Source organism: Ascaphus truei, chromosome 3, assembly GCF_040206685.1.
Source record: "Ascaphus truei isolate aAscTru1 chromosome 3, aAscTru1.hap1, whole genome shotgun sequence".
Taxonomy (NCBI): Eukaryota; Metazoa; Chordata; class Amphibia; order Anura; family Ascaphidae; genus Ascaphus; species Ascaphus truei.
The window spans coordinates 243,278,153-243,303,383 of record NC_134485.1 but is presented as its reverse complement, the minus strand read 5'-3'; the positions used below and the strand labels follow the sequence as shown (position 1 = coordinate 243,303,383).

General features: G+C 37.8%; 1 protein-coding gene across 3 annotated transcripts in view; it reads right to left on the bottom strand.

Annotated features, from left to right (window-relative positions):
* Window positions 1–16,225: 16,225 nt before the first annotated feature.
* AFF3 (ALF transcription elongation factor 3) overlaps window positions 16,226–25,231 on the bottom strand; it is a 508,712-nt gene continuing 499,706 nt past the window's right edge. The window contains exons 15-18 of one of the 3 annotated variants that reach the window (XM_075590473.1): window positions 24,064–24,157; window positions 23,084–23,133; window positions 21,433–21,656; window positions 16,226–20,398 (exon numbers count right to left, since the gene is read on the bottom strand). In XM_075590473.1, coding sequence (XP_075446588.1) covers window positions 20,277–20,398; window positions 21,433–21,656; window positions 23,084–23,133; window positions 24,064–24,157 — 490 coding nt within the window. In that variant the 3' untranslated portion in view covers window positions 16,226–20,276. The remainder of the gene's footprint in view (window positions 20,399–21,432; window positions 21,657–23,083; window positions 23,134–24,063; window positions 24,158–25,231) is intronic. The other 2 variants (XM_075590476.1, XM_075590475.1) reach the window with 2 other exon arrangements.

Here is a 25,231-nt window from a genome sequence, read left to right as displayed (position 1 = left end):
AGGACTCAGATATTGCAGTACGTACAGTATTAAAGGGCTCAGATATTGCAGTACGTACAGTATTAAAGGGCTCAGATATTGCAGTACGTACAGTATTAAAGGACTCAGATATTGCAGTACGTACAGTATTAAAGGACTCAGATATTGCAGTACGTACAGTATTAAAGGACTCAGATATTGCAGTACGTACAGTATTAAAGGACTCAGATATTGCAGTACGTACAGTATTAAAGGGCTCAGATATTGCAGTACGTACAGTATTAAAGGGCTCAGATATTGCAGTACGTACAGTATTAAAGGGCTCAGATATTGCAGTACATACAGTATTAAAGGGCTCAGATATTGCAGTACGTACAGTATTAAAGGGCTCAGATATTGCAGTACGTACAGTATTAAAGGGCTCTGATATTGCAGTACATACAGTATTAAAGGGCTCTGATATTGCAGTACGTACAGTATTAAAGGGCTCTGATATTGCAGTACGTACAGTATTAAAGGGCTCAAATATTGCAGTACGTACAGTATTAAAGGGCTCAGATATTGCAGTACGTACAGTATTAAAGGGCTCAGATATTGCAGTACGTACAGTATTAAATGACTCAGATGTTGCAGTACGTACAGTATTAAAGGACTCAGATATTGCAGTACGTACAGTATTAAAGGACTCAGATATTGCAGTACGTACAGTATTAAAGGACTTAGATATTGCAGAACGTACAGTATTAAAGGACTTAGATATTGCAGTACGTACAGTATTAAAGGGCTCAGATATTGCAGTACGTACAGTATTAAAGGGCTCTGATATTGCAGTACATACAGTATTAAAGGGCTCTGATATTGCAGTACATACAGTATTAAAGGGCTCTGATATTGCAGTACATACAGTATTAAAGGACTCTGATATTGCAGTACGTACAGTATTAAAGGGCTCTGATATTGCAGTACGTACAGTATTAAAGGACTCAGATATTGCAGTATGTACAGTATTAAAGGACTCAGATATTGCAGTACGTACAGTATTAAAGGACTCAGATATTGCAGTATGTACAGTATTAAAGGGCTCAGATATTGCAGTACGTACAGTATTAAAGGACTCAGATATTGCAGTACGTACAGTATTAAAGGGCTCAGATATTGCAGTACGTACAGTATTAAAGGACTCAGATATTGCAGTACGTACAGTATTAAAGGACTCAGATATTGCAGTACGTACAGTTTTAAAGGACTCAGATATTGCAGAACGTACAGTATTAAATGACTCAGATATTGCAGAACGTACAGTATTAAAGGACTCAGATATTGCAGTATGTACAGTATTAAAGGGCTCAGATATTGCAGTACGTACAGTATTAAAGGGCTCAGATATTGCAGTACGTACAGTATTAAAGGACTCAGATATTGCAGTACGTACAGTATTAAAGGACTCAGATATTGCAGTACGTACAGTATTAAAGGGCTCTGATATTGCAGTACATACAGTATTAAAGGGCTCAGATATTGAAGTACGTACAATATTAGAGGGTTCAGATATTGTAATATGTACAGTATTAAAACTCAGATATTGCAGTATGTACATTATTAAAGGGCTCAGATATTGCAGTACGTACAGTATTAAAGGGCTCAGATATTGCAGTACGTACAGTATTAAAGGACTCAGATATTGCAGTACGTACAGTATTAAAGGGCTCAAATATTGCAGTACGTACAGTATTAAAGGGCTCAGATATTGCAGTACGTACAGTATTAAAGGGCTCAGATATTGCAGTACGTACAGTATTAAATGACTCAGATGTTGCAGTACGTACAGTATTAAAGGACTCAGATATTGCAGTACGTACAGTATTAAAGGACTCAGATATTGCAGTACGTACAGTATTAAAGGACTTAGATATTGCAGAACGTACAGTATTAAAGGACTTAGATATTGCAGTACGTACAGTATTAAAGGGCTCAGATATTGCAGTACGTACAGTATTAAAGGGCTCTGATATTGCAGTACATACAGTATTAAAGGGCTCTGATATTGCAGTACATACAGTATTAAAGGGCTCTGATATTGCAGTACATACAGTATTAAAGGACTCTGATATTGCAGTACATACAGTATTAAAGGGCTCTGATATTGCAGTACGTACAGTATTAAAGGACTCAGATATTGCAGTATGTACAGTATTAAAGGACTCAGATATTGCAGTACGTACAGTATTAAAGGACTCAGATATTGCAGTATGTACAGTATTAAAGGGCTCAGATATTGCAGTACGTACAGTATTAAAGGACTCAGATATTGCAGTACGTACAGTATTAAAGGGCTCAGATATTGCAGTACGTACAGTATTAAAGGACTCAGATATTGCAGTACGTACAGTATTAAAGGACTCAGATATTGCAGTACGTACAGTATTAAAGGACTCAGATATTGCAGAACGTACAGTATTAAATGACTCAGATATTGCAGAACGTACAGTATTAAAGGACTCAGATATTGCAGTACGTACAGTATTAAAGGGCTCAGATATTGCAGTACGTACAGTATTAAAGGGCTCAGATATTGCAGTACGTACAGTATTAAAGGACTCAGATATTGCAGTACGTACAGTATTAAAGGACTCAGATATTGCAGTACGTACAGTATTAAAGGGCTCTGATATTGCAGTACATACAGTATTAAAGGGCTCAGATATTGAAGTACGTACAGTATTAGAGGGTTCAGATATTGTAATATGTACAGTATTAAAACTCAGATATTGCAGTATGTACATTATTAAAGGGCTCAGATATTGCAGTACGTACAGTATTAAAGGGCTCAGATATTGCAGTACGTACAGTATTAAAGGACTCAGATATTGCAGTACGTACAGTATTAAAGGGCTCAAATATTGCAGTACGTACAGTATTAAAGGGCTCAGATATTGCAGTACGTACAGTATTAAAGGGCTCAGATATTGCAGTACGTACAGTATTAAATGACTCAGATGTTGCAGTACGTACAGTATTAAAGGACTCAGATATTGCAGTACGTACAGTATTAAAGGACTCAGATATTGCAGTACGTACAGTATTAAAGGACTTAGATATTGCAGAACGTACAGTATTAAAGGACTTAGATATTGCAGTACGTACAGTATTAAAGGGCTCAGATATTGCAGTACGTACAGTATTAAAGGGCTCTGATATTGCAGTACGTACAGTATTAAAGGGCTCTGATATTGCAGTACATACAGTATTAAAGGGCTCTGATATTGCAGTACATACAGTATTAAAGGACTCTGATATTGCAGTACATACAGTATTAAAGGGCTCTGATATTGCAGTACGTACAGTATTGAAGGACTCAGATATTGCAGTATGTACAGTATTAAAGGACTCAGATATTGCAGTACGTACAGTATTAAAGGACTCAGATATTGCAGTATGTACAGTATTAAAGGGCTCAGATATTGCAGTACGTACAGTATTAAAGGACTCAGATATTGCAGTACGTACAGTATTAAAGGACTCAGATATTGCAGTACGTACAGTATTAAAGGACTCAGATATTGCAGTACGTACAGTATTAAAGGACTCAGATATTGCAGTACGTACAGTATTAAAGGACTCAGATATTGCAGAACGTACAGTATTAAATGACTCAGATATTGCAGAACGTACAGTATTAAAGGACTCAGATATTGCAGTACGTACAGTATTAAAGGGCTCAGATATTGCAGTACGTACAGTATTAAAGGGCTCAGATATTGCAGTACGTACAGTATTAAAGGACTCAGATATTGCAGTACGTACAGTATTAAAGGACTCAGATATTGCAGTACGTACAGTATTAAAGGGCTCTGATATTGCAGTACATACAGTATTAAAGGGCTCAGATATTGAAGTACGTACAGTATTAGAGGGTTCAGATATTGTAATATGTACAGTATTAAAACTCAGATATTGCAGTATGTACATTATTAAAGGGCTCAGATATTGCAGTACGTACAGTATTAAAGGGCTCAGATATTGCAGTACGTACAGTATTAAATGACTCAGATGTTGCAGTACGTACAGTATTAAAGGACTCAGATATTGCAGTACGTACAGTATTAAAGTGTTCAGATATTGCCGTACGTACAGTATTAAAGGACTCAGATATTGCAGTACGTACAGTATTAAAGGACTCAGATATTGCAGTACGTACAGTATTAAAGGACTTAGATATTGCAGTACGTACAGTATTAAAGGGCTCTGATATTGCAGTACGTACAGTATTAAAGGACTCAGATATTGCAGTACGTACAGTATTAAAGTACTTAGATATTGCAGTACGTACAGTATTAAAGGGCTCAGATATTGCAGTATGTACAGTATTAAAGGACTTAGATATTGCAGTACGTACAGTATTAAAGGGCTCTGATATTGCAGTAAGTACAGTATTAAAGGACTCAGATATTGCAGTACGTACAGTATTAAAGGACTCAGATATTGCAGTACGTACAGTATTAAAGGACTTAGATATTGCAGTACGTACAGTATTAAAGGGCTCAGATATTGCAGTATGTACAGTATTAAAGGACTTAGATATTGCAGTACGTACAGTATTAAAGGGCTCTGATATTGCAGTACGTACAGTATTAAAGGGCTCTGATATTGCAGTACGTACACTATTAAAGGGCTCTGATATTGCAGTACGTACAGTATTAAAGGACTCAGATATTGCAGTACGTACAGTATTAAAGGGCTCAGATATTGCAGTATGTACAGTATTAAAGGGCTCAGATATTGCAGTATGTACAGTATTAAAGGGCTCAGATATTGCAGTACGTACAGTATTAAAGGGCTCAGATATTGCAGTACGACAGTATTAAATGACTCAGATATTGCAGTATGTACAGTATTAAAGGACTCAGATATTGCATTACGTACAGTATTAAAGGGCTCAGATATTGCAGTACGTACAGTATTAAAGGGCTCAGATATTGCAGTACATACAGTATTAAAGGGCTCAGATATTGCAGTACGTACAGTATTAAAGGGCTCAGATATTGCAGTACGTACAGTATTAAAGGGCTCTGATATTGCAGTACGTACAGTATTAAAGGGCTCTGATATTGCAGTACGTACACTATTAAAGGGCTCTGATATTGCAGTACGTACAGTATTAAAGGACTCAGATATTGCAGTACGTACAGTATTAAAGGGCTCAGATATTGCAGTACGTACAGTATTAAAGGGCTCAGATATTGCAGTACGTACAGTATTAAAGGGCTCAGATATTGCAGTACGTACAGTATTAAAGGGCTCAGATATTGCAGTACGTACAGTATTAAATGACTCAAATGTTGCAGTACGTACAGTATTAAAGGACTCAGATATTGCAGTACGTACAGTATTAAAGTGTTCAGATATTGCCGTACGTACAGTATTAAAGGACTCAGATATTGCAGTACGTACAGTATTAAAGGACTCAGATATTGCAGTACGTACAGTATTAAAGGACTTAGATATTGCAGTACGTACAGTATTAAAGGGCTCAGATATTGCAGTACGTACAGTATTAAAGGACTCAGATATTGCAGTATGTACAGTATTAAAGGACTCAGATATTGCATTCCGTACAGTATTAAAGGGCTCAGATATTGCAGTACGTACAGTATTAAAGGGCTCAGATATTGCAGTACGTACAGTATTAAAGGGCTCAGATATTGCAGTACGTACAGTATTAAAGGGCTCAGATATTGCAGTACGTACAGTATTAAAGGGCTCTGATATTGCAGTACGTACAGTATTAAAGGGCTCTGATATTGCAGTACGTACAGTATTAAACGGCTCTGATATTGCAGTACGTACAGTATTAAAGGACTCAGATATTGCAGTACGTACAGTATTAAACGGCTCTAATATTGCAGTACGTACAGTATTAAATGACTCTGATATTGCAGTACATACAGTATTAAATGACTAAGATATTGCAGTACGTACAGTATTAAAGGGCTCTGATATTGCAGTACGTACAGTATTAAAGGGCTCTGATATTGCAGTACGTACAGTATTAAGGACTCAGATATTGCAGTACATACAGTATTAAAGGGCTCAAATATTGAAGTTCGTACAGTATTAGAGGGCTCAGATATTGCAATATGTACAGTATTAAAGGACTCAGATATTGCAGTACATACAGTATTAAAGGGCTCTGATATTGCAGTACATACAGTATTAAAGGGCTCAGATATTGCAGTATGTACAGTATTAAAGGACTCAGATATTGCAGTACATACAGTATTAAAGGACTCAGATATTGCAGTACATACAGTATTAAAGGACTCAGATATTGCAGTACGTACAGTATCAAAGGACTCAGATATTGCAGTACGTACAGTATTAAACGGCTCTGATATTGCAGTACGTACAGTATTAAAGGACTCTGATATTGCAGTACATACAGTATTAAATGACTAAGATATTGCAGTACGTACATTATTAAAGGGCTCTGATATTGCAGTACGTACAGTATTAAAGGACTCAGATATTGCAGTATGTACAGTATTAAAGGGCTCAGATATTGCAGTATGTACAGTATTAAAGGGCTCAGATATTGCAGTACGTACAGTATTAAAGGGCTCTGATATTGCAGTACGTACAGTATTAGAGGGCTCAGATATTGCAATATGTACAGTATTAAAACTCAGATATTGCAGTACATACAGTATTAAAGGGCTCAAATATTGAAGTTCGTACAGTATTAGAGGGCTCAGATATTGCAATATGTACAGTATTAAAGGACTCAGATATTGCAGTACATACAGTATTAAAGGGCTCTGATATTGCAGTACATACAGTATTAAAGGGCTCAGATATTGCAGTATGTACAGTATTAAAGGACTCAGATATTGCAGTACATACAGTATTAAAGGACTCAGATATTGCAGTACATACAGTATTAAAGGACTCAGATATTGCAGTAAGTACAGTATTAAAGGACTCAGATATTGCAGTACGTACAGTATTAAACGGCTCTGATATTGCAGTACGTACAGTATTAAAGGACTCTGATATTGCAGTACGTACAGTATTAAATGACTAAGATATTGCAGTATGTACAGTATTAAAGGGCTCTGATATTGCAGTACGTACAGTATTAAAGGACTCAGATATTGCAGTATGTACAGTATTAAAGGGCTCAGATATTGCAGTATGTACAGTATTAAAGGGCTCTGATATTGCAGTATGTACAGTATTAAAGGGCTCAGATATTGCATTATGTACAGTATTAAAGGGCTCAGATATTGCAGTACGTACAGTATTAAAGGGCTCTGATATTGCAGTACATAAAAGTATTAAAGGGCTCAGATATTGCAGTACGTACAGTATTAAAGGACTCAGATTTTGCAGTACATACAGTATTAAAGGGCTCTGATATTGCAGTACATACAATATTAAAGGGCTCTGATATTGCAGCACATACAGTATTAAAGGGCTCAGATATTGCAGTATGTACAGTATTAAAGGGCTCTGATATTGCAGTATGTACAGTATTAAAGATCTCAGATATTGCAGTATGTACAGTATTAAAGGGCTCAGATATTGCAGTACATAAAAGTATTAAAGGGCTCAGATATTGCAGTACATACAGTATTAAAGGACTCAGATATTGCAGTACATACAGTATTAAAGGACTCAGATATTGCAGTACATACAGTATTAAAGGACTCAGATATTGCAGTACATACAGTATTAAAGGACTCAGATATTGCAGTACGTACAGTATTAAAGAACTCAGATATTGCAGTACGTACAGTATTTAACGGCTCTGATATTGCAGTACGTACAGTATTAAAGGACTCTGATATTGCAGTACATACAGTATTAAATGACTAAGATATTGCAGTACGTAAAGTATTAAAGGGCTCTGATATTGCAGTACGTACAGTATTAAAGGACTCAGATATTGCAGTATGTACAGTATTAAAGGGCTCAGATATTGCAGTACGTACAGTATTAAACGGCTCTGATATTGCAGTACGTACAGTATTAAAGGACTCTGATATTGCAGTACATACAGTATTAAATGACTAAGATATTGCAGTACGTACAGTATTAAAGGGCTCTGATATTGCAGTACGTACAGTATTAAAGGACTCAGATATTGCAGTATGTACAGTATTAAAGGGCTCAGATATTGCAGTATGTACAGTATTAAAGGGCTCAGATATTGCAGTACGTACAGTATTAAAGGGCTCAGATATTGCAGTACGTACAGTATTAAAGGGCTCTGATATTGCAGTACGTACAGTATTAGATGGCTCAGATATTGCAATATGTACAGTATTAAAACTCAGATATTGCAGTACATACAGTATTAAAGGGCTCAAATATTGAAGTTCGTACAGTATTAGAGGGCTCAGATATTGCAATATGTACAGTATTAAAGGACTCAGATATTGCAGTACATACAGTATTAAAGGGCTTTGATATTGCAGTACATACAGTATTAAAGGGCTCTAATATTGCAGTACATACAGTATTAAAGGGCTCTAATATTGCAGCACATACAGTATTAAAGGGCTCAGATATTGCACTACGTACAGTATTAAAGGGCTCTGATATTGCAGTACATACAGTATTAAGGACTCAGATATTGCAGTACATACAGTATTAAAGGACTCAGATATTGCAGTACATACAGTATTAAAGGACTCAGATATTGCAGTACATACAGTATTAAAGGACTCAGATATTGCAGTACGTACAGTATTAAAGGACTCAGATATTGCAGTACGTACAGTATTAAACGGCTCTGATATTGCAGTACGTACAGTATTAAAGGACTCTGATATTGCAGTACGTACAGTATTAAATGACTAAGATATTGCAGTACGTACAGTATTAAAGGACTCAGATATTGCAGTACGTACAGTATTAAAGGGCTCTGATATTGCAGTACGTACAGTATTAAAGGACTCAGATTTTGCAGTACATACAGTATTAAAGGGCTCTGATATTGCAGTACATACAATATTAAAGGGCTCTGATATTGCAGCACATACAGTATTAAAGGGCTCAGATATTGCAGTATGTACAGTATTAAAGGGCTCTGATATTGCAGTATGTACAGTATTAAAGATCTCAGATATTGCAGTATGTACAGTATTAAAGGGCTCAGATATTGCAGTACATAAAAGTATTAAAGGGCTCAGATATTGCAGTACATACAGTATTAAAGGACTCAGATATTGCAGTACATACAGTATTAAAGGACTCAGATATTGCAGTACATACAGTATTAAAGGACTCAGATATTGCAGTACATACAGTATTAAAGGACTCAGATATTGCAGTACGTACAGTATTAAAGAACTCAGATATTGCAGTACGTACAGTATTTAACGGCTCTGATATTGCAGTACGTACAGTATTAAAGGACTCTGATATTGCAGTACATACAGTATTAAATGACTAAGATATTGCAGTACGTAAAGTATTAAAGGGCTCTGATATTGCAGTACGTACAGTATTAAAGGACTCAGATATTGCAGTATGTACAGTATTAAAGGGCTCAGATATGCAGTATGTACAGTATTAAAGGGCTCAGATATTGCAGTACGTACTGTATTAAAGGGCTCTGATATTGCAGTACATAAAAGTATAAAAGGGCTCAGATATTGAAGTACGTACAGTATTAGAGGGCTCAGATATTGCAATATGTACAGTATTAAAACTCAGATATTGCAGTACATACAGTATTAAAGGGCTCACATATTGAAGTTCGTACAGTATTAGAGGGCTCAGATATTGCAATATGTACAGTATTAAAGGACTCAGATATTGCAGTACATACAGTATTAAAGGGCTCTGATATTGCAGTACATACAGTATTAAAGGGCTCTAATATTGCAGTACGTACAGTATTAAAGGGCTCAGATATTGCACTACGTACAGTATTAAAGGGCTCTGATATTGCAGTACATACAGTATTAAGGACTCAGATATTGCAGTACATACAGTATTAAAGGACTCAGATATTGCAGTACATACAGTATTAAAGGACTCAGATATTGCAGTACATACAGTATTAAAGGACTCAGATATTGCAGTACGTACAGTATTAAACGGCTCTGATATTGCAGTACGTACAGTATTAAAGGACTCTGATATTGCAGTACGTACAGTATTAAATGACTAAGATATTGCAGTACGTACAGTATTAAAGGACTCTGATATTGCAGTACGTACAGTATTAAATGACTAAGATATTGCAGTACGTACAGTATTAAAGGACTCAGATATTGCAGTACGTACAGTATTAAAGGGCTCTGATATTGCAGTACGTACAGTATTAAAGGACTCAGATATTGCAGTACATACAGTATTAAAGGGCTCAGATATTGCAGTATGTACAGTATTAAAGGGCTCTGATATTGCAGTATGTACAGTATTAAAGGGCTCAGATATTGCAGTATGTACAGTATTAAAGGGCTCTGATATTGCAGTACATAAAAGTATTAAAGGGCTCAGATATTGCAGTACATACAGTATTAAAGGACTCAGATATTGCAGTACATACAGTATTAAAGGACTCAGATATTGCAGTACATACAGTATTAAAGGACTCAGATATTGCAGTACGTACAGTATTAAAGGACTCAGATATTGCAGTACGTACAGTATTAAACGGCTCTGATATTGCAGTACATACAGTATTAAAGGACTCTGATATTGCAGTACATAGAGTATTAAAGGACTCAGATATTGCAGTACATACAGTATTAAAGGGCTCAGATATTGAAGTACGTACAGTATTAGAGGGCTCAGATATTGCAATATGTACAGTATTAAAACTCAGATATTGCAGTACATACAGTATTAAAGGGCTCAAATATTGAAGTTCGTACAGTATTAGAGGGCTCAGATATTGCAATATGTACAGTATTAAAGGACTCAGATATTGCAGTACATACAGTATTAAAGGGCTCTGATATTGCAGTACATACAGTATTAAAGGGCTCTAATATTGCAGCACATACAGTATTAAAGGGCTCAGATATTGCACTACGTACAGTATTAAAGGGCTCTGATATTGCAGTACATACAGTATTAAGGACTCAGATATTGCAGTACATACAGTATTAAAGGACTCAGATATTGCAGTACATACAGTATTAAAGGACTCAGATATTGCAGTACATACAGTATTAAAGGACTCAGATATTGCAGTACGTACAGTATTAAAGGACTCAGATATTGCAGTACGTACAGTATTAAACGGCTCTGATATTGCAGTACGTACAGTATTAAAGGACTCTGATATTGCAGTACATACAGTATTAAATGACTAAGATATTGCAGTACGTACAGTATTAAAGGACTCAGATATTGCAGTACATACAGTATTAAAGGGCTCTGATATTGCAGTACATACAGTATTAAAGGGCTCTGATATTGCAGCACATACAGTATTAAAGGGCTCAGATATTGCACTACGTACAGTATTAAAGGGCTCTGATATTGCAGTACGTACAGTATTAAAGGACTCAGATATTGCAGTACGTACAGTATTAAAGGGCTCAGATATTGCAGTACATACAGTATTAAAGGACTCAGATATTGCAGTACGTACAGTATTAAAGGACTCAGATATTGCAGTACGTACAGTATTAAAGGGCTCTGATATTGCAGTACGTACAGTATTAAAGGACTCTGATATTGCAGTACATACAGTATTAAATGACTAAGATATTGCAGTACGTACAGTATTAAAGGGCTCTGATATTGCAGTACGTACAGTATTAAAGGACTCAGATATTGCAGTATGTACAGTATTAAAGGGCTCTGATTTTGCAGTACGTACAGTATTAAAGGGCTCAGATATTGCAGTACATACAGTATTAAAGGGCTCTGAAATTGCAGTACGTACAGTATTAAAGGACTCAGATATTGCAGTACATACAGTATTAAAGGGCTCTGATATTGCAGTACATACAGTATTAAAGGACTCAGATATTGCACTACGTACAGTATTAAAGGGCTCAGATATTGCAGTACGTACAGTATTAAAGGGCTCTGATATTGCAGTACATACAGTATTAAAGGGCTCTGATATTGCAGCACATACAGTATTAAAGGGCTCTGATATTGCAGTACATACAGTATTAAAGGGCTCTGATATTGCAGTACATACAGTATTAAAGGGCTCTGATATTGCAATATGTACAGTATTAAAGGACTCAGATATTGCAGTACGTACAGTATTAAAGGGCTCTGATATTGCAGTACATACAGTATTAAAGGGCTCTGATATTGCAGTACATACAGTATTAAAGGGCTCTGATATTGCAATACGTACAGTATTAAAGAACTCAGATATTGCAGAACGTACAGTATTAAAGGACTCAGATATTGCAGTACATACAGTATTAAAGGGCTCTGATATTGCAGTACGTACAGTATTAAAGGACTCAGATATTGCAGTACGTACAGTATTAAAGGACTCAGATATTGCAGTACGTACAGTATTAAAGGTCTCTGATATTGCAGTACATACAGTATTAAAGGACTCAGATATTGCAGTACGTACAGTATTAAAGGGCTCTGATATTGCAGTACGTACAGTATTAAAGGACTCTGATATTGCAGTACATACAGTATTAAATGACTAAGATATTGCAGTACGTACAGTATTAAAGGGCTCTGATATTGCAGTACGTACAGTATTAAAGGACTCAGATATTGCAGTATGTACAGTATTAAAGGGCTCTGATTTTGCAGTACGTACAGTATTAAAGGGCTCAGATATTGCAGTACATACAGTATTAAAGGGCTCTGAAATTGCAGTACGTACAGTATTAAAGGGCTCAGATATTGCAGTACGTACAGTATTAAAGGACTCAGATATTGCAGTACATACAGTATTAAAGGGCTCTGATATTGCAGTACATACAGTATTAAAGGACTCAGATATTGCACTACGTACAGTATTAAAGGGCTCAGATATTGCAGTACGTACAGTATTAAAGGGCTCTGATATTGCAGTACATACAGTATTAAAGGGCTCTGATATTGCAGCACATACAGTATTAAAGGGCTCTGATATTGCAGTACATACAGTATTAAAGGGCTCTGATATTGCAGTACATACAGTATTAAAGGGCTCTGATATTGCAATACGTACAGTATTAAAGGACTCAGATATTGCAGTACGTACAGTATTAAAGGGCTCTGATATTGCAGTACATACAGTATTAAAGGGCTCTGATATTGCAGTACATACAGTATTAAAGGGCTCTGATATTGCAATACGTACAGTATTAAAGAACTCAGATATTGCAGAACGTACAGTATTAAAGGTCTCAGATATTGCAGTACATACAGTATTAAAGGGCTCTGATATTGCAGTACGTACAGTATTAAAGGACTCAGATATTGCAGTACGTACAGTATTAAAGGACTCAGATATTGCAGTACGTACAGTATTAAAGGTCTCTGATATTGCAGTACGTACAGTATTAAAGGACTCTGATATTGCAGTACGTACAATATTAAAGGACTCAGATATTGCAGTACGTACAGTATTAAAGGACTCAGATATTGCAGTACGTACAGTATTAAAGGACTCAGATATTGCAGTACGTACAGTATTAAAGGGCTCAGATATTGCAGTACATACAGTATTAAAGGACTCAGATATTGCAGTACGTACAGTATTAAAGGGCTCTGATGTTGCAGTACGTACAGTATTAAAGGGCTCTGATGTTGCAGTACATACAGTATTAAAGGGCTCTGATATTGCTGTACGTACAGTATTAAAGGGCTCTGATGTCGCAGTACATACAGTATTAAAGGGCTCTGATATTGCTGTACGTACAGTATTAAAGGGCTCTGATGTTGCAGTACGTACAGTATTAAAGGGCTCAGATATTGCAGTACATACAGTATTAAAGGACTCTGATATTGCAGTACGTACAGTATTAAAGGACTCTGATATTGCAGTACGTACAGTATTAAAGGGCTCTGATATTGCAGTACGTACAGTATTAAAGGGCTCAGATATTGCAGTACATACAGTATTAAAGGGCTCAGATATTGCAGTACATACAGTATTAAAGGACTCAGATATTGCAGTACATACAGTATTAAAGGACTCTGATATTGCAGTACATACAGTATTAAAGGGCTCAGATATTGCAGTACATACAGTATTAAAGGGCTCAGATATTGCAGTACATACAGTATTAAAGGACTCTGATATTGCAGTACATACAGTATTAAAGGACTCAGATATTGCAGTACATACAGTATTAAAGGGCTCAGATATTGCAGTACGTACAGTATTAAAGGGCTCTGATATTGCAGTACGTACAGTATTAAAGGACTCAGATATTGCAGTACGTACAGTATTAAAGGGCTCAGATATTGCAGTACAGTATGTACAGTATTAAAGGGCTCAGATATTGCAGTACATACAGTATTAAAGGGCTCAGATATTGCAGTAAGTACAGTATTAAAGGGCTCAGATATTGCAGTACGCACAGTATTAAAGGACTCAGATATTGCAGTACGTACAGTATTAAAGGGCTCTGATGTTGCAGTACATACAGTATTAAAGGGCTCTGATATTGCAGTACATACAGTATTAAAGGGCTCTGATGTTGCTGTACATACAGTATTAAAGGGCTCAGATATTGCAGTACATACAGTATTAAAGGACTCTGATATTGCAGTACATACAGTATTAAAGGGCTCTGATATTGCAGTACGTACAGTATTAAAGGACTCAGATATTGCAGTACGTACAGTATTAAAGGGCTCTGATATTGCAGTACGTACAGTATTAAAGGGCTCAGATATTGCAGTACGTACAGTATTAAAGGGCTCTGATATTGCAGTACATACAGTATTAAAGGACTCAGATATTGCAGTACATACAGTATTAAAGGGCTCAGATATTGCAGTACGTACAGTATTAAAGGGCTCTGATATTGCAGTACGTACAGTATTAAAGGACTCAGATATTGCAGTACGTACAGTATTAAAGGGCTCAGATATTGCAGTATGTACAGTATTAAAGGGCTCAGATATTGCAGTATGTACAGTATTAAAGGGCTCAGATATTGCAGTACGCACAGTATTAAAGGGCTCAGATATTGCAATACGTACAGTATTAAAGGGCTCTGATGTTGCAGTACATACAGTATTAAAGGGCTCTCATATTGCAGTACATACAGTATTAAAGGGCTCTGATGTTGCTGTACATACAGTATTAAAGGGCTCAGATATTGCAGTACGTACAGTATTAAAGGGCTCTGATGTTGCAGTACATACAGTATTAAAGGGCTCTGATGTTGCAGTACATACAGTGTTAAAGGGCTCTGATATTGCAGCACATACAGTATTAAAGGGCTCTGATGTTGCAGTACATACAGTATTAAAGGGCTCAGATATTGCAGTACATACAGTATTAAACGGCTCTGATATTGCAGTACATACAGTATTAAACGGCTCAGATATTGCAGTACATACAGTATTAAGGGCTCTGATATTGCAGCACATACAGTATTAAAGGGCTCTGATATTGCAGTACATACAGTATTAAAGGGCTCTGATATTGCTTCCCTTTGGTTCTGTTCTCTGAATGGAAGAAGTGTTGGCAGCTTGTAGTCTCAGTAGTTACAAGTTATGCTGCAGGCAGGGGCATAGCTATAGCCCGGGGGCCCGCACTCATTGGGGGCCTGCTCTCCCCCTGGTATGCTGCGGCCGACGAGGGGACAGACCGGGACCCAGTGGTTGCTGGCGGGCCTCCGGCCGCACAAAGCAGTTGCCGCTGGGCCCAGCTCTCCCCTGCTACAGGTTTCTCTTCCTCACTCTCTGTCCCACACTGGCGCACGCCGGAACACACTGACGTCAGAAGCTCTGCGTGGGACAGAGTGCGTAGGAGAGAAGCCTGCAGCAAGCTAAGTCGGGGTATTTATTATGTATTGGGAGGGGGGTATATGTTTTATTATGTGTTGGGAGGGGGGTGCTTTTTTTTATTATTATTATGTGTTGGTAGGAGGGGGAGAGATGATGAGGGACGGGGAGAGATGAGAGAGGGGATCAGGGAGAGGATGGGGAGGGAGAAAAAAATTGCAGTCAGTACTAATATTAAGGGAGCCCTGAATTTTTTTTTGCGTGGGTCCACAAATTTCTAGCTACGCCACTGCCTGCAGGAATTCCCATATCCAGTCATATAACAGATGTATATCAGGGGCAAAATAAGGAAACCAAATGAAAGAAATAGCCAAGATGGGAATGTGATAACAGGATATTCATTTTATTGTTTATTATCACATTTTTTTTAAAAAAAGTGTTTTTACAGATGAACCAACATTTACTTTTAAATATAAAAGTGCTTTTTGTTACAATAATTAAGGCCCACTCTTTTAATTTTACATTTCAGAAACAGTGCTGCATGGTTTTACCATGGACTGCAAAGATACTGGGATCACAGACCTGGACAGCAATCTCTCCATCTTTTCAACAGCATTGAACATTGTGTATAACATGTAGGACCAGGTTTAATGAATGATGCTAGGCCTTAGCAAACCATTCTGTCAATTTATTTTAACGACAGTGCCCTTCCCTGATAATGTTGTTTGTGGTATGGTTTTCCCAACGTGATCCTGGTCTTTGCTCTGCGGTTGAAGTGGTATTGAAAAGTAGTGCAGTAATTGTGTGGTTCTGTGCTTGACAGCAGGGTGTGCAAACGTTTTGGCTCCTACGCTGCCAGAGGGGCCTGCAACGCATTACTATATGCTGCTGCTGCCGCCCTTCTGGTGGCAAATGCGGTTAATTATTGGGCTCTCTTTAGACTCCATTTTAAAAGGTTTACGCTGCTGTATATTACGTGAGAGGAAAAAAAAAATTAGAGACCATTAAAAATGAACTGGAAGTTTGGATTCATTAAAACAAAAATAGTGATAATAAGTACCACTGATTCCCATCCCACTTGGGCCACAGATTATAGTTCAGACGTTGTCATGTAATTAATACAGCAGCACATACATTAGATAACAATGAAAGGGTAAATAATAAGTAAGCAGAAAAACAGGGAACGCATTTTTTTAAGAAAAATGACAGAATGACAAGGTGACAAACCAGTAACAGCAGTAAAGTCAAAGAGAAAAAGGCCATTGCTACTTGCATCTTACGGGTTCAAGAATATTCATATATGGATTTCCACATAGCATTCATCGCTGTCATGGCAACGGCTGAAGTAAAACATGAATGACGGAATTATGGAACAACATAATGAAAAATCTACAGTTCAGGGATGAGAAGAAGAATCAATCTTTATCATAGATTTGATTTAGAAGTGAGTTGAGGGTATGTTCTTGGACTGCGCTGGGGCAGAGATGCAATTGCAAGATGGTTTTTCCTCATCCTTACTCCTTTTACTGGGATTCAATTTAGTTTTGTATAGAATATCGTCTATTTACACTTTCACTGCCAGAAAGGACTGCAACACATTGTAATTTCCCTGCATCCGGGAATTACCTGTACTAAACGGTTTGCCTGACTCAGGGGTGGACTACTCCAGTCCTCAAGAGCCACTAACAGGTCAAGTTTTCAGGATATCCCTGCTTCAGAACAGGTGGCTCAGTCATTGACATTGAGCGACCTGTGCTGAAGCAGGGATATCCTGAAAATCTGACCTGTTGGTGGCCCTGGAGGAATGGAGTTGGCCACCCCTGGCCTAACTTAAGAACAGCAGCAGTCTCATGACATGTAGCCCTCCTTTTAGGGAGCATGAGAGCCAAATGATCAGAACAGAGGTCATAGTGCACGTAAAAGCAAGTACTGTTAATGGGATTGAATTGAGGAGACTACAGTCGTTCTGAACGTAGTGGCAAAGCAATCTAAATACCATTTATTAAAGGTTAATAGTATTATACTATTACTGGATAAAAAAAAGTTGTAAAGTGGGTGCTAACTCATCATCAGGGTAATGTATGTTATGAAGTGCAAGAAGCAATGCATACTTGGAGCTTTATACAGGAATTTAAACTTTGGAAAAGGTCTGCTGTCACTGGACTGAAGTCACAGTTAAATACAATTATTTCAAATATGCATCTCTAGGACTACAACCCATTTGTTACTGCAGCTTGATGCCAGATAGCCAATCCGCAATTGTGATGTTGTTTCTAGACATTACATCTATTGTATCTCTGGTGAGAAGCCTGCAACAAGTTACTTTTTGTTGCTCTAATTTGATTTCTTGTTTCATTTTTTAAATCCATAATGCTGTGCATCCAAATCTTACATATCTCCACAGGAAACCAGTGGAATGGAAAATCATGTAGTATAATGTATTAACATCAAGTGGGTTGTATGGAGGTATTGTAGAACAAACCTGCCATTATTTCTATAAAACCACTGTTCAAAATATAATTAATCAGTGCTTGTTGTGTCCTGCCTGGAGCTCTAATCTATGTTGTCATAACATCATTGGCGGGATTAAACCAGATGTGAGGATATTCCATTCACTACTAGACTAGTCTGCTTAAAAAAAAGTCAGGAAAGCTGGTGACAAAGTGTCAGCTATCTGAAATAAAAAAAAAATTCCATGAGATAAGAATAATGAGCACAATAAGTCAAGTCATAATTAAATAAATGAAAAGTCCCTGACTTTAATTACATTTGAATCACTGCAGCCCGAAATCTAACACACAATGTAGAGTAGACACGTTTTTATGTGTGGGAAGGAAGCACTCATGTAACTTTAAATATTTTTTATAATAATCACATTTTCTGAAATAGGAGATCTTTTGGAACCTTAATTAAACGCATGAGTCTCACTGGAAAAATAACACAGCGAAAAAAAGAATATTAAAAAATATTCTGTAATGGGGAGATCCCAATTTACTCAATGCAGTAATACAATAGGAGACCACCAGGTTCTGAATATATTTTACAAATTAAAAAGCAAGGGGGGGTTTGCTGTTTTAATAGTGAATACAGTATGTAAGGCCTTTTGGGAAAAGGTAGCGTAATAATAAGGGGGGAGTTTGTTTCATCTAGAAATCTGTAAACCCATTGTCTGCTTTTCAGACAATTTTAGGTAATGGCTCGACGTGCTATAATCAGAGGAAAAACAGACTGCTGTCAGATCAAAAGATACGAAAATGTATGGGATATTTATTATCCAACGGTAAAATGTGTGTGTATTCATTCCAGACTAAGGCTCAGATCCATAAGAGGGTGCTAAACTTTAACACACTTTTGTGGATCTGGACCTAAAAGGGATTTACTGGGTTGATAAATCTGCAGTTCCCACCTTATCATTAAAACACTTGCTCCTCATACTCTATTTTAGAAAACAAACCTGTTTATTATACGTATTGTTTATTTGGGAAATCCCAGAATTTATATTGGCTGCGTTCAAAGGTTTGTGAAATGGTACTCTAAAATGTAAGTAACTGGGAGGATTCAAGGGTGATCTACCCACTCATCAAAAGTTATCCGGGAGGTTAATAGTAGTTGCTGTTTGGATAGATTTTCGTAACAGTGAAAACAGCCCCAATAAACTGCACAAGTGTGGCATATCTTATCTTTCAAATGTTTTGGTAATCTTTTTTATTTTGCTTCTTATTTGAAGAAACTGGTGCTTTACCCAATCTCCTTGGTTTTAAAGCACCAGTTCTTTGAAATAATTGGGTTATTCATTAAACTGTGATCGTGCCGATTGGGGCACTATCGCATGGAATCTCCCATTGACTTCAATGCCATTGGTGCAGTCATATGCTAATCAGTAGAATCTGTCACCTGTTTTTGTAATGGGGTATTATTATTCCTAAATGGGAAGTAAATAGGACACCCATATTGTGCAGAATGATCAGGGCACAGGTTCCCCCACTACACAGCTCTTCATTGTTGCATTGCACTTCATCCAGGTGCGCATACCAAATGGGGCAATGGTAGGCTATTAAAACTGATGAATGCTTTGTGGAGCACATAATTTGACTTTACTACATGTCTAGTGAAACCTACAAATGATTTTTTGGGTTGCTTTTTCTAACAAATGCGGTACTGGGGGAGTTTTGGTTGACATAACCAGTTCATATGATACAACCTGGTGTCAACACTTCAATATAAAACAATACATGAGCCTATGATGTCAAGGAAACCAGGGCACTGTCCAAAGCTGAAGAGAGATTCGCCATCCTTTAGATACTTGCTGGAACAGAGCACTTGTGTAGCACAGTATTCGGAAACATGTAATAGTCCAAGGGAAAATGATGCAATAGTTCTGCAACGTTTAGGAGTCACTAAAGTGCGTGAGCACCATGCCGTACCCAGTGGAGTCCTTGTCGTGTGTACTGTACCAAGTGCTCCATCGAACTGTGCAAGGTGATCGGTCCCATTAATGCATCCAGCTCGTTAAAGAATTCTGTGGAGTAAAATGATACACAATGATTCATCTAATTTACAGTAGCAGTTACAAATGCACAAATGGTCCTACTTTGTGTCCTAGTGCATGCACCTGGCCTCAGCATAGGGAGTGTCATCACTGTGTTACAAAACACACAAGGAGAGATGTGCGCTAGATTATGCCACTGTGTTACTTTGTTTTTTATGTGAATTATTTATTTTTTAGGAAATGTTATTTAGGGAAAATCCTGGAATTAGAGTGATATATATATATATATGCACTGTATATGCACTGTATATGCACTGTATATGCACAGGAGGAGGCTTCACCCACAGATAACATTCCAAGCTGCCTTGTTTTAAGTAATTTTTTTGACTTAATCCATTGTAACATCTCCCGAAGAAGAGATCAGTGTATCTCAAATGCTTGCACAAATAAAAGCGGTTTGTTAGCCACACAACGGTATCGACTATTTGTTTTTGATTATTAAGCTCGGCTAACACGGTACAGATCTATCTATCTATCTATCTATCTATCTATCTATCTATCTATCTATCTATCTATCTATCTATCTATCTATCAATCTATCAGGGCTTTAAGCCCTGTCCCACTCCTGAGACCTAACATTGTGGATCTGAATAGTGGATACAATCAGGACTTCTTACAGTCCGGGTTGCAGATTCAGTTGTTGTTTCAGCCACTAAGACGATATGTTATTGAACAGGTGTAACGATCAAGGATAATGGTCCGCGTAATGGCATTCAGCAAGAAAATAACTGGTTATTTCCCAACTCTTAGTATGCAATGACTGCTTCGCACAATGCAACCCTACTGTCATTTTCCATTTTTCCAAATATGGAATAGCTATTGAAATATTATACATGTTATGTTAAAAACAAGTTACATAATGCATTTTCCACAAAACACAAGATGTATATGAACAAAAAAAATCACTCTACACTTGAAGAAATATGAACTGTAAATGCTTTGCAGGCGGCCTGTAAGGATAAAAAGGTTTGGGACTGTGAAAATAAGCAAGCATACATACTGACCTGTGTTGTCTTTGGTGAGATTGTCAGCAATCTCCCAGTAGTCGTAGCTGTGCAGAATGCTGTTGGTGATACTGACGTGGTTGGCTGCCATCTGGTGGATGCGCTGTGGGATGCTGATAATGGAAGCACTGGAGGGGGTGCCTGTACTGGAGATGCTTCCTTGGGATCCAACGGAGCTTACTGGGGAAGGACTGGGAGACATGGGGGATGGAGTTCCTGTGGTCCTAAATACATGGGCAACAAGGCAGAAATATTTTTAGATAAAGAAAGACCTGCAATAGAATGCAGTTTATTGCAGGTGTCTGCACGTCAACAAGGACAGAATATAGATAACATCTAGTTAAGCAAAATATTTTGCTCCCCCCCCTCTTCTGGCTACAATTGAAAAGAAAGCATGGAGCCCTTGGCAAAGTGAAGCATGATCGCAGAGGCCCAGGCTCACTCCACCCCCACCTTTTCCTCCAGCCTCCTCCTTCCCCACTTGGTCACCGGTGACACTCCGGAGGAGGTAGGCTGGAGGAGTTAAAGGCAGACAGTGAGGGACAGGAGATCATGCTACACCCCTCACTGTGTTTTCTCAGTGTCTCTCAGTGCAGGATCTCTCTTATCAGCTCCAGGCTGAGGCCTGTTCCAGGGATGGAGGCGGGCTGCAGCAGCAGCTGTCCTGCATTTTGATCGGAGAGGGTGGTGGAATCAATGCGAGGCTCCGTCGTTGCCCTGGTTGGCGAGTGGACAGGGCTCATTGTGCTTTGAGTATCTGGGGTCCATTTCGCGGCTGACGTGGTGTCAGCTGAGTGACTAGGAATTTGGACGGTCTCAGCTAACGGGCCATGATTTAGGCATCATTGGCCTTACCTGTGGGTGGAGCACCCTGGCAGGGTTAGCACCTACCCTCTTGCTGTATTTGAATAAAAGCCACGGCCTCTGTACCTCCAGACATTTGTGTGTGTGCTTTATTTGCGGGATGTTGTGGGGGAGTTGGTTGAGTAGCATCGCAGGCTCTGAGATCATGTGAATCCATATGCTAAGGAAGCGGTGTCCATTTCATGCAGTGCCATCAATGCGTGCCTTACATCCATGCAGGAAAGTATAGCAGTTGAGAAGAGCAAATGTGATACTATAAGGATTACAGATCCCACGCTGCCTTTAGGTCTGTTGTGTGTACTGGGATCAGTCAGATTTTCTTCTTCTGTACTTGAGCAATGCATCGCAGGTCTCCTCTGCAGTGAATGAGTGAGAGGTGCAGTGCAAAAACAGATGCTCCCTGCTCAATTTGGAGAAGTTTTTTGTGTCCGTAGCACAGAAGTGCAGTTCAGGAGAAATGAGGTGACTGTTGGGTATCTCTATTAGCTTAATTTAGCTTATGGACAAATGTGTGTTCTCTAACGCCCTTGAGTAACTGTCACATCGTACCAAATTTTGGAGTTCCACTTAACATTAGTACATAAGGAACAGATCATTTGTTAATTTGTAGCTTTATGTACACTGCCATTAAGATGTTTGCTTTTCCAAGTATAAAACTATGACCTGACTTAACAGCAAGGCCTCAATAAGTAAGTTAGCTCATTTAGTAAGTTAGTTCACAGAAGAACACCTCCCCACAGATGGCCTCACACACATGTTTTCATTGACACAGATTTTTGCAACTTACTTTCCATTGGCACTCCAGGGTGAGGGTGTTTGTGGGACTTTAGATGAACTCTGCGAAAAAGCAAATTAAAAATGACCAGATTGTAGAGGATTAAAAAAAAAAGTTACATTTTAAACAAAGCTTATTTTTACAAATTAAATTATTATCTTGCACAAGTTAGGAGTATGTTGCAGGTTAAACTCTTTTACTGTATTGCAACACTACCAACTGTACAAACATGTTTCAGCCACACAAACACCATAGCAATGTTAATCTATGCAAAGAGAGGAACCAGGTCCAATTCAGAGTCAATTATGTATTGAATACATATGGTCTATTAAGAAGAATGTCTTTTGTAACGATGTGGTGACCCACATCCTTAACATCAATTAGATGCATAGCAATGGACAAGAACAACTTTACAACTTCTCTTTGTGCCCCCTCAATGTGAAATATTTACTTGTACTGCTACGAGGAAAGAGATGGGTCAAAGTGACCCAAAAACACACCGGACCATAGTTACTAAGAAGGGTTGCTCCATAAGACACCTACAGTGCTAGAAACACCATACACTTGAATAGACCGTAAGGATTTTATTTATGAGGCTATATTTACTAAACTGTGCTGGAAGGTGTCCTATGGTATAACACTGCTTAGTAAATATGGTCCACAGTCTATCATAACGCTTTATTGCTCGGACACTATAATTGTGATATTAACATTTAAAGGTTATTTTAACACTCAGAAATATTTACTATCTGTTAATTAAAGACAGTGGCAAGTATTCACTACTATGGTGGTACCGGCTAATTTAGAAAGGATCATGAAATACCATTTTGTACACATTCTATTTCTATAGCTCCAAGAATGTATGACGCGCTTTATACAAATTGACAGTAGAATTCAGATGATGGCTTTAAAATAAGTGCATTCAATGCAATATGCACACAAAGGAATAACAGGAATGATTCCACTGCAAAGGTATTATTTCACATTCCTACCTTGAAATAATCAATAAGAGCTTTAGAATACTTCACAGCATGGTCCCTTTTGAGCCTGAACATCCGCCAGTAAAGAAGAGCCAAACAGCGATAACTACAAAAAGAGATACATAAAAGTAAACACCCCAAAACACATCAAATGTATCATTCCAATACGGCTATAATTGCTAACAAATAACTATAATGCAGGCAGACAAATATAAAACATAGCATAAACGAACCAGTGGCGCATGGCCTTAAAAAAAACGCCTTTTATTTAAAAAATGCAGCCTTTTAACAAACGGCTTTTTACTGTCTTGGAACCCTTACAGAAATGCTCGCTGGGCAGTGACATTGCATCTGATGGCATACAGCATGAGACAAACACATTCGGTGCACGAAGGGCAATATTTACTAAGCACTGCTCTGCTATAAGACCCCTCGCAGTGCCGGAAGATATCTTACAGCCTATTTAGCTGACGCCTCAAGGTTTTTTATGGTGGAACACTGTTTAGGAAACATGGGCCATAATGCTTTCATGTTTCCGACCACACTGAAGGCATAGTAACCCATATTTAAGAGAGAAAAATCCCGGTACATGCACTCAATGCTGTATGGTACGATGAGCAGTTATTTAAATATAAAATAATTTTAATGGAAATAATTTAAAATGTATAAATGATTGGTAAAGTCCAGTATGGCCAATCAGCAGGCAACGGCAAATAACAAACACATGCAATTGATAAAATTGTCTCAGGTAAGCAACTCCACTTAGCTGAAGTACCGATGGGTATGTATGGGTTAATCAGCCCAGTGGTATCAAACTAGGATCAGGGTATAGCAACAACCATATATGGGTTTAACTGGAATGGATGGTGGTACCATATACAGTAGTTAATTTGCCATAGACGTTTGGCTTAGCGAGGCTGACAGATACAACTGTATTGAGCTGACTGAACCAGAAGAGGTTTGTGTAAATGCCAATCTAAGTCCACAGTTTTGTGAAACAATCTGAATGCCTGATACAGAGTTATGTTACTATCAACACAATGTGTCTAACCTTCAAGGTATCATATTGGCACATGGAGTTGTAACTAGGTCGAATGTATTTCACACAGAGTCAATGGTGTATAAAATATACCAGCTGTCTGTGTGGATAGCTTCCTGATCGACAAATGTGGGCTTTAAA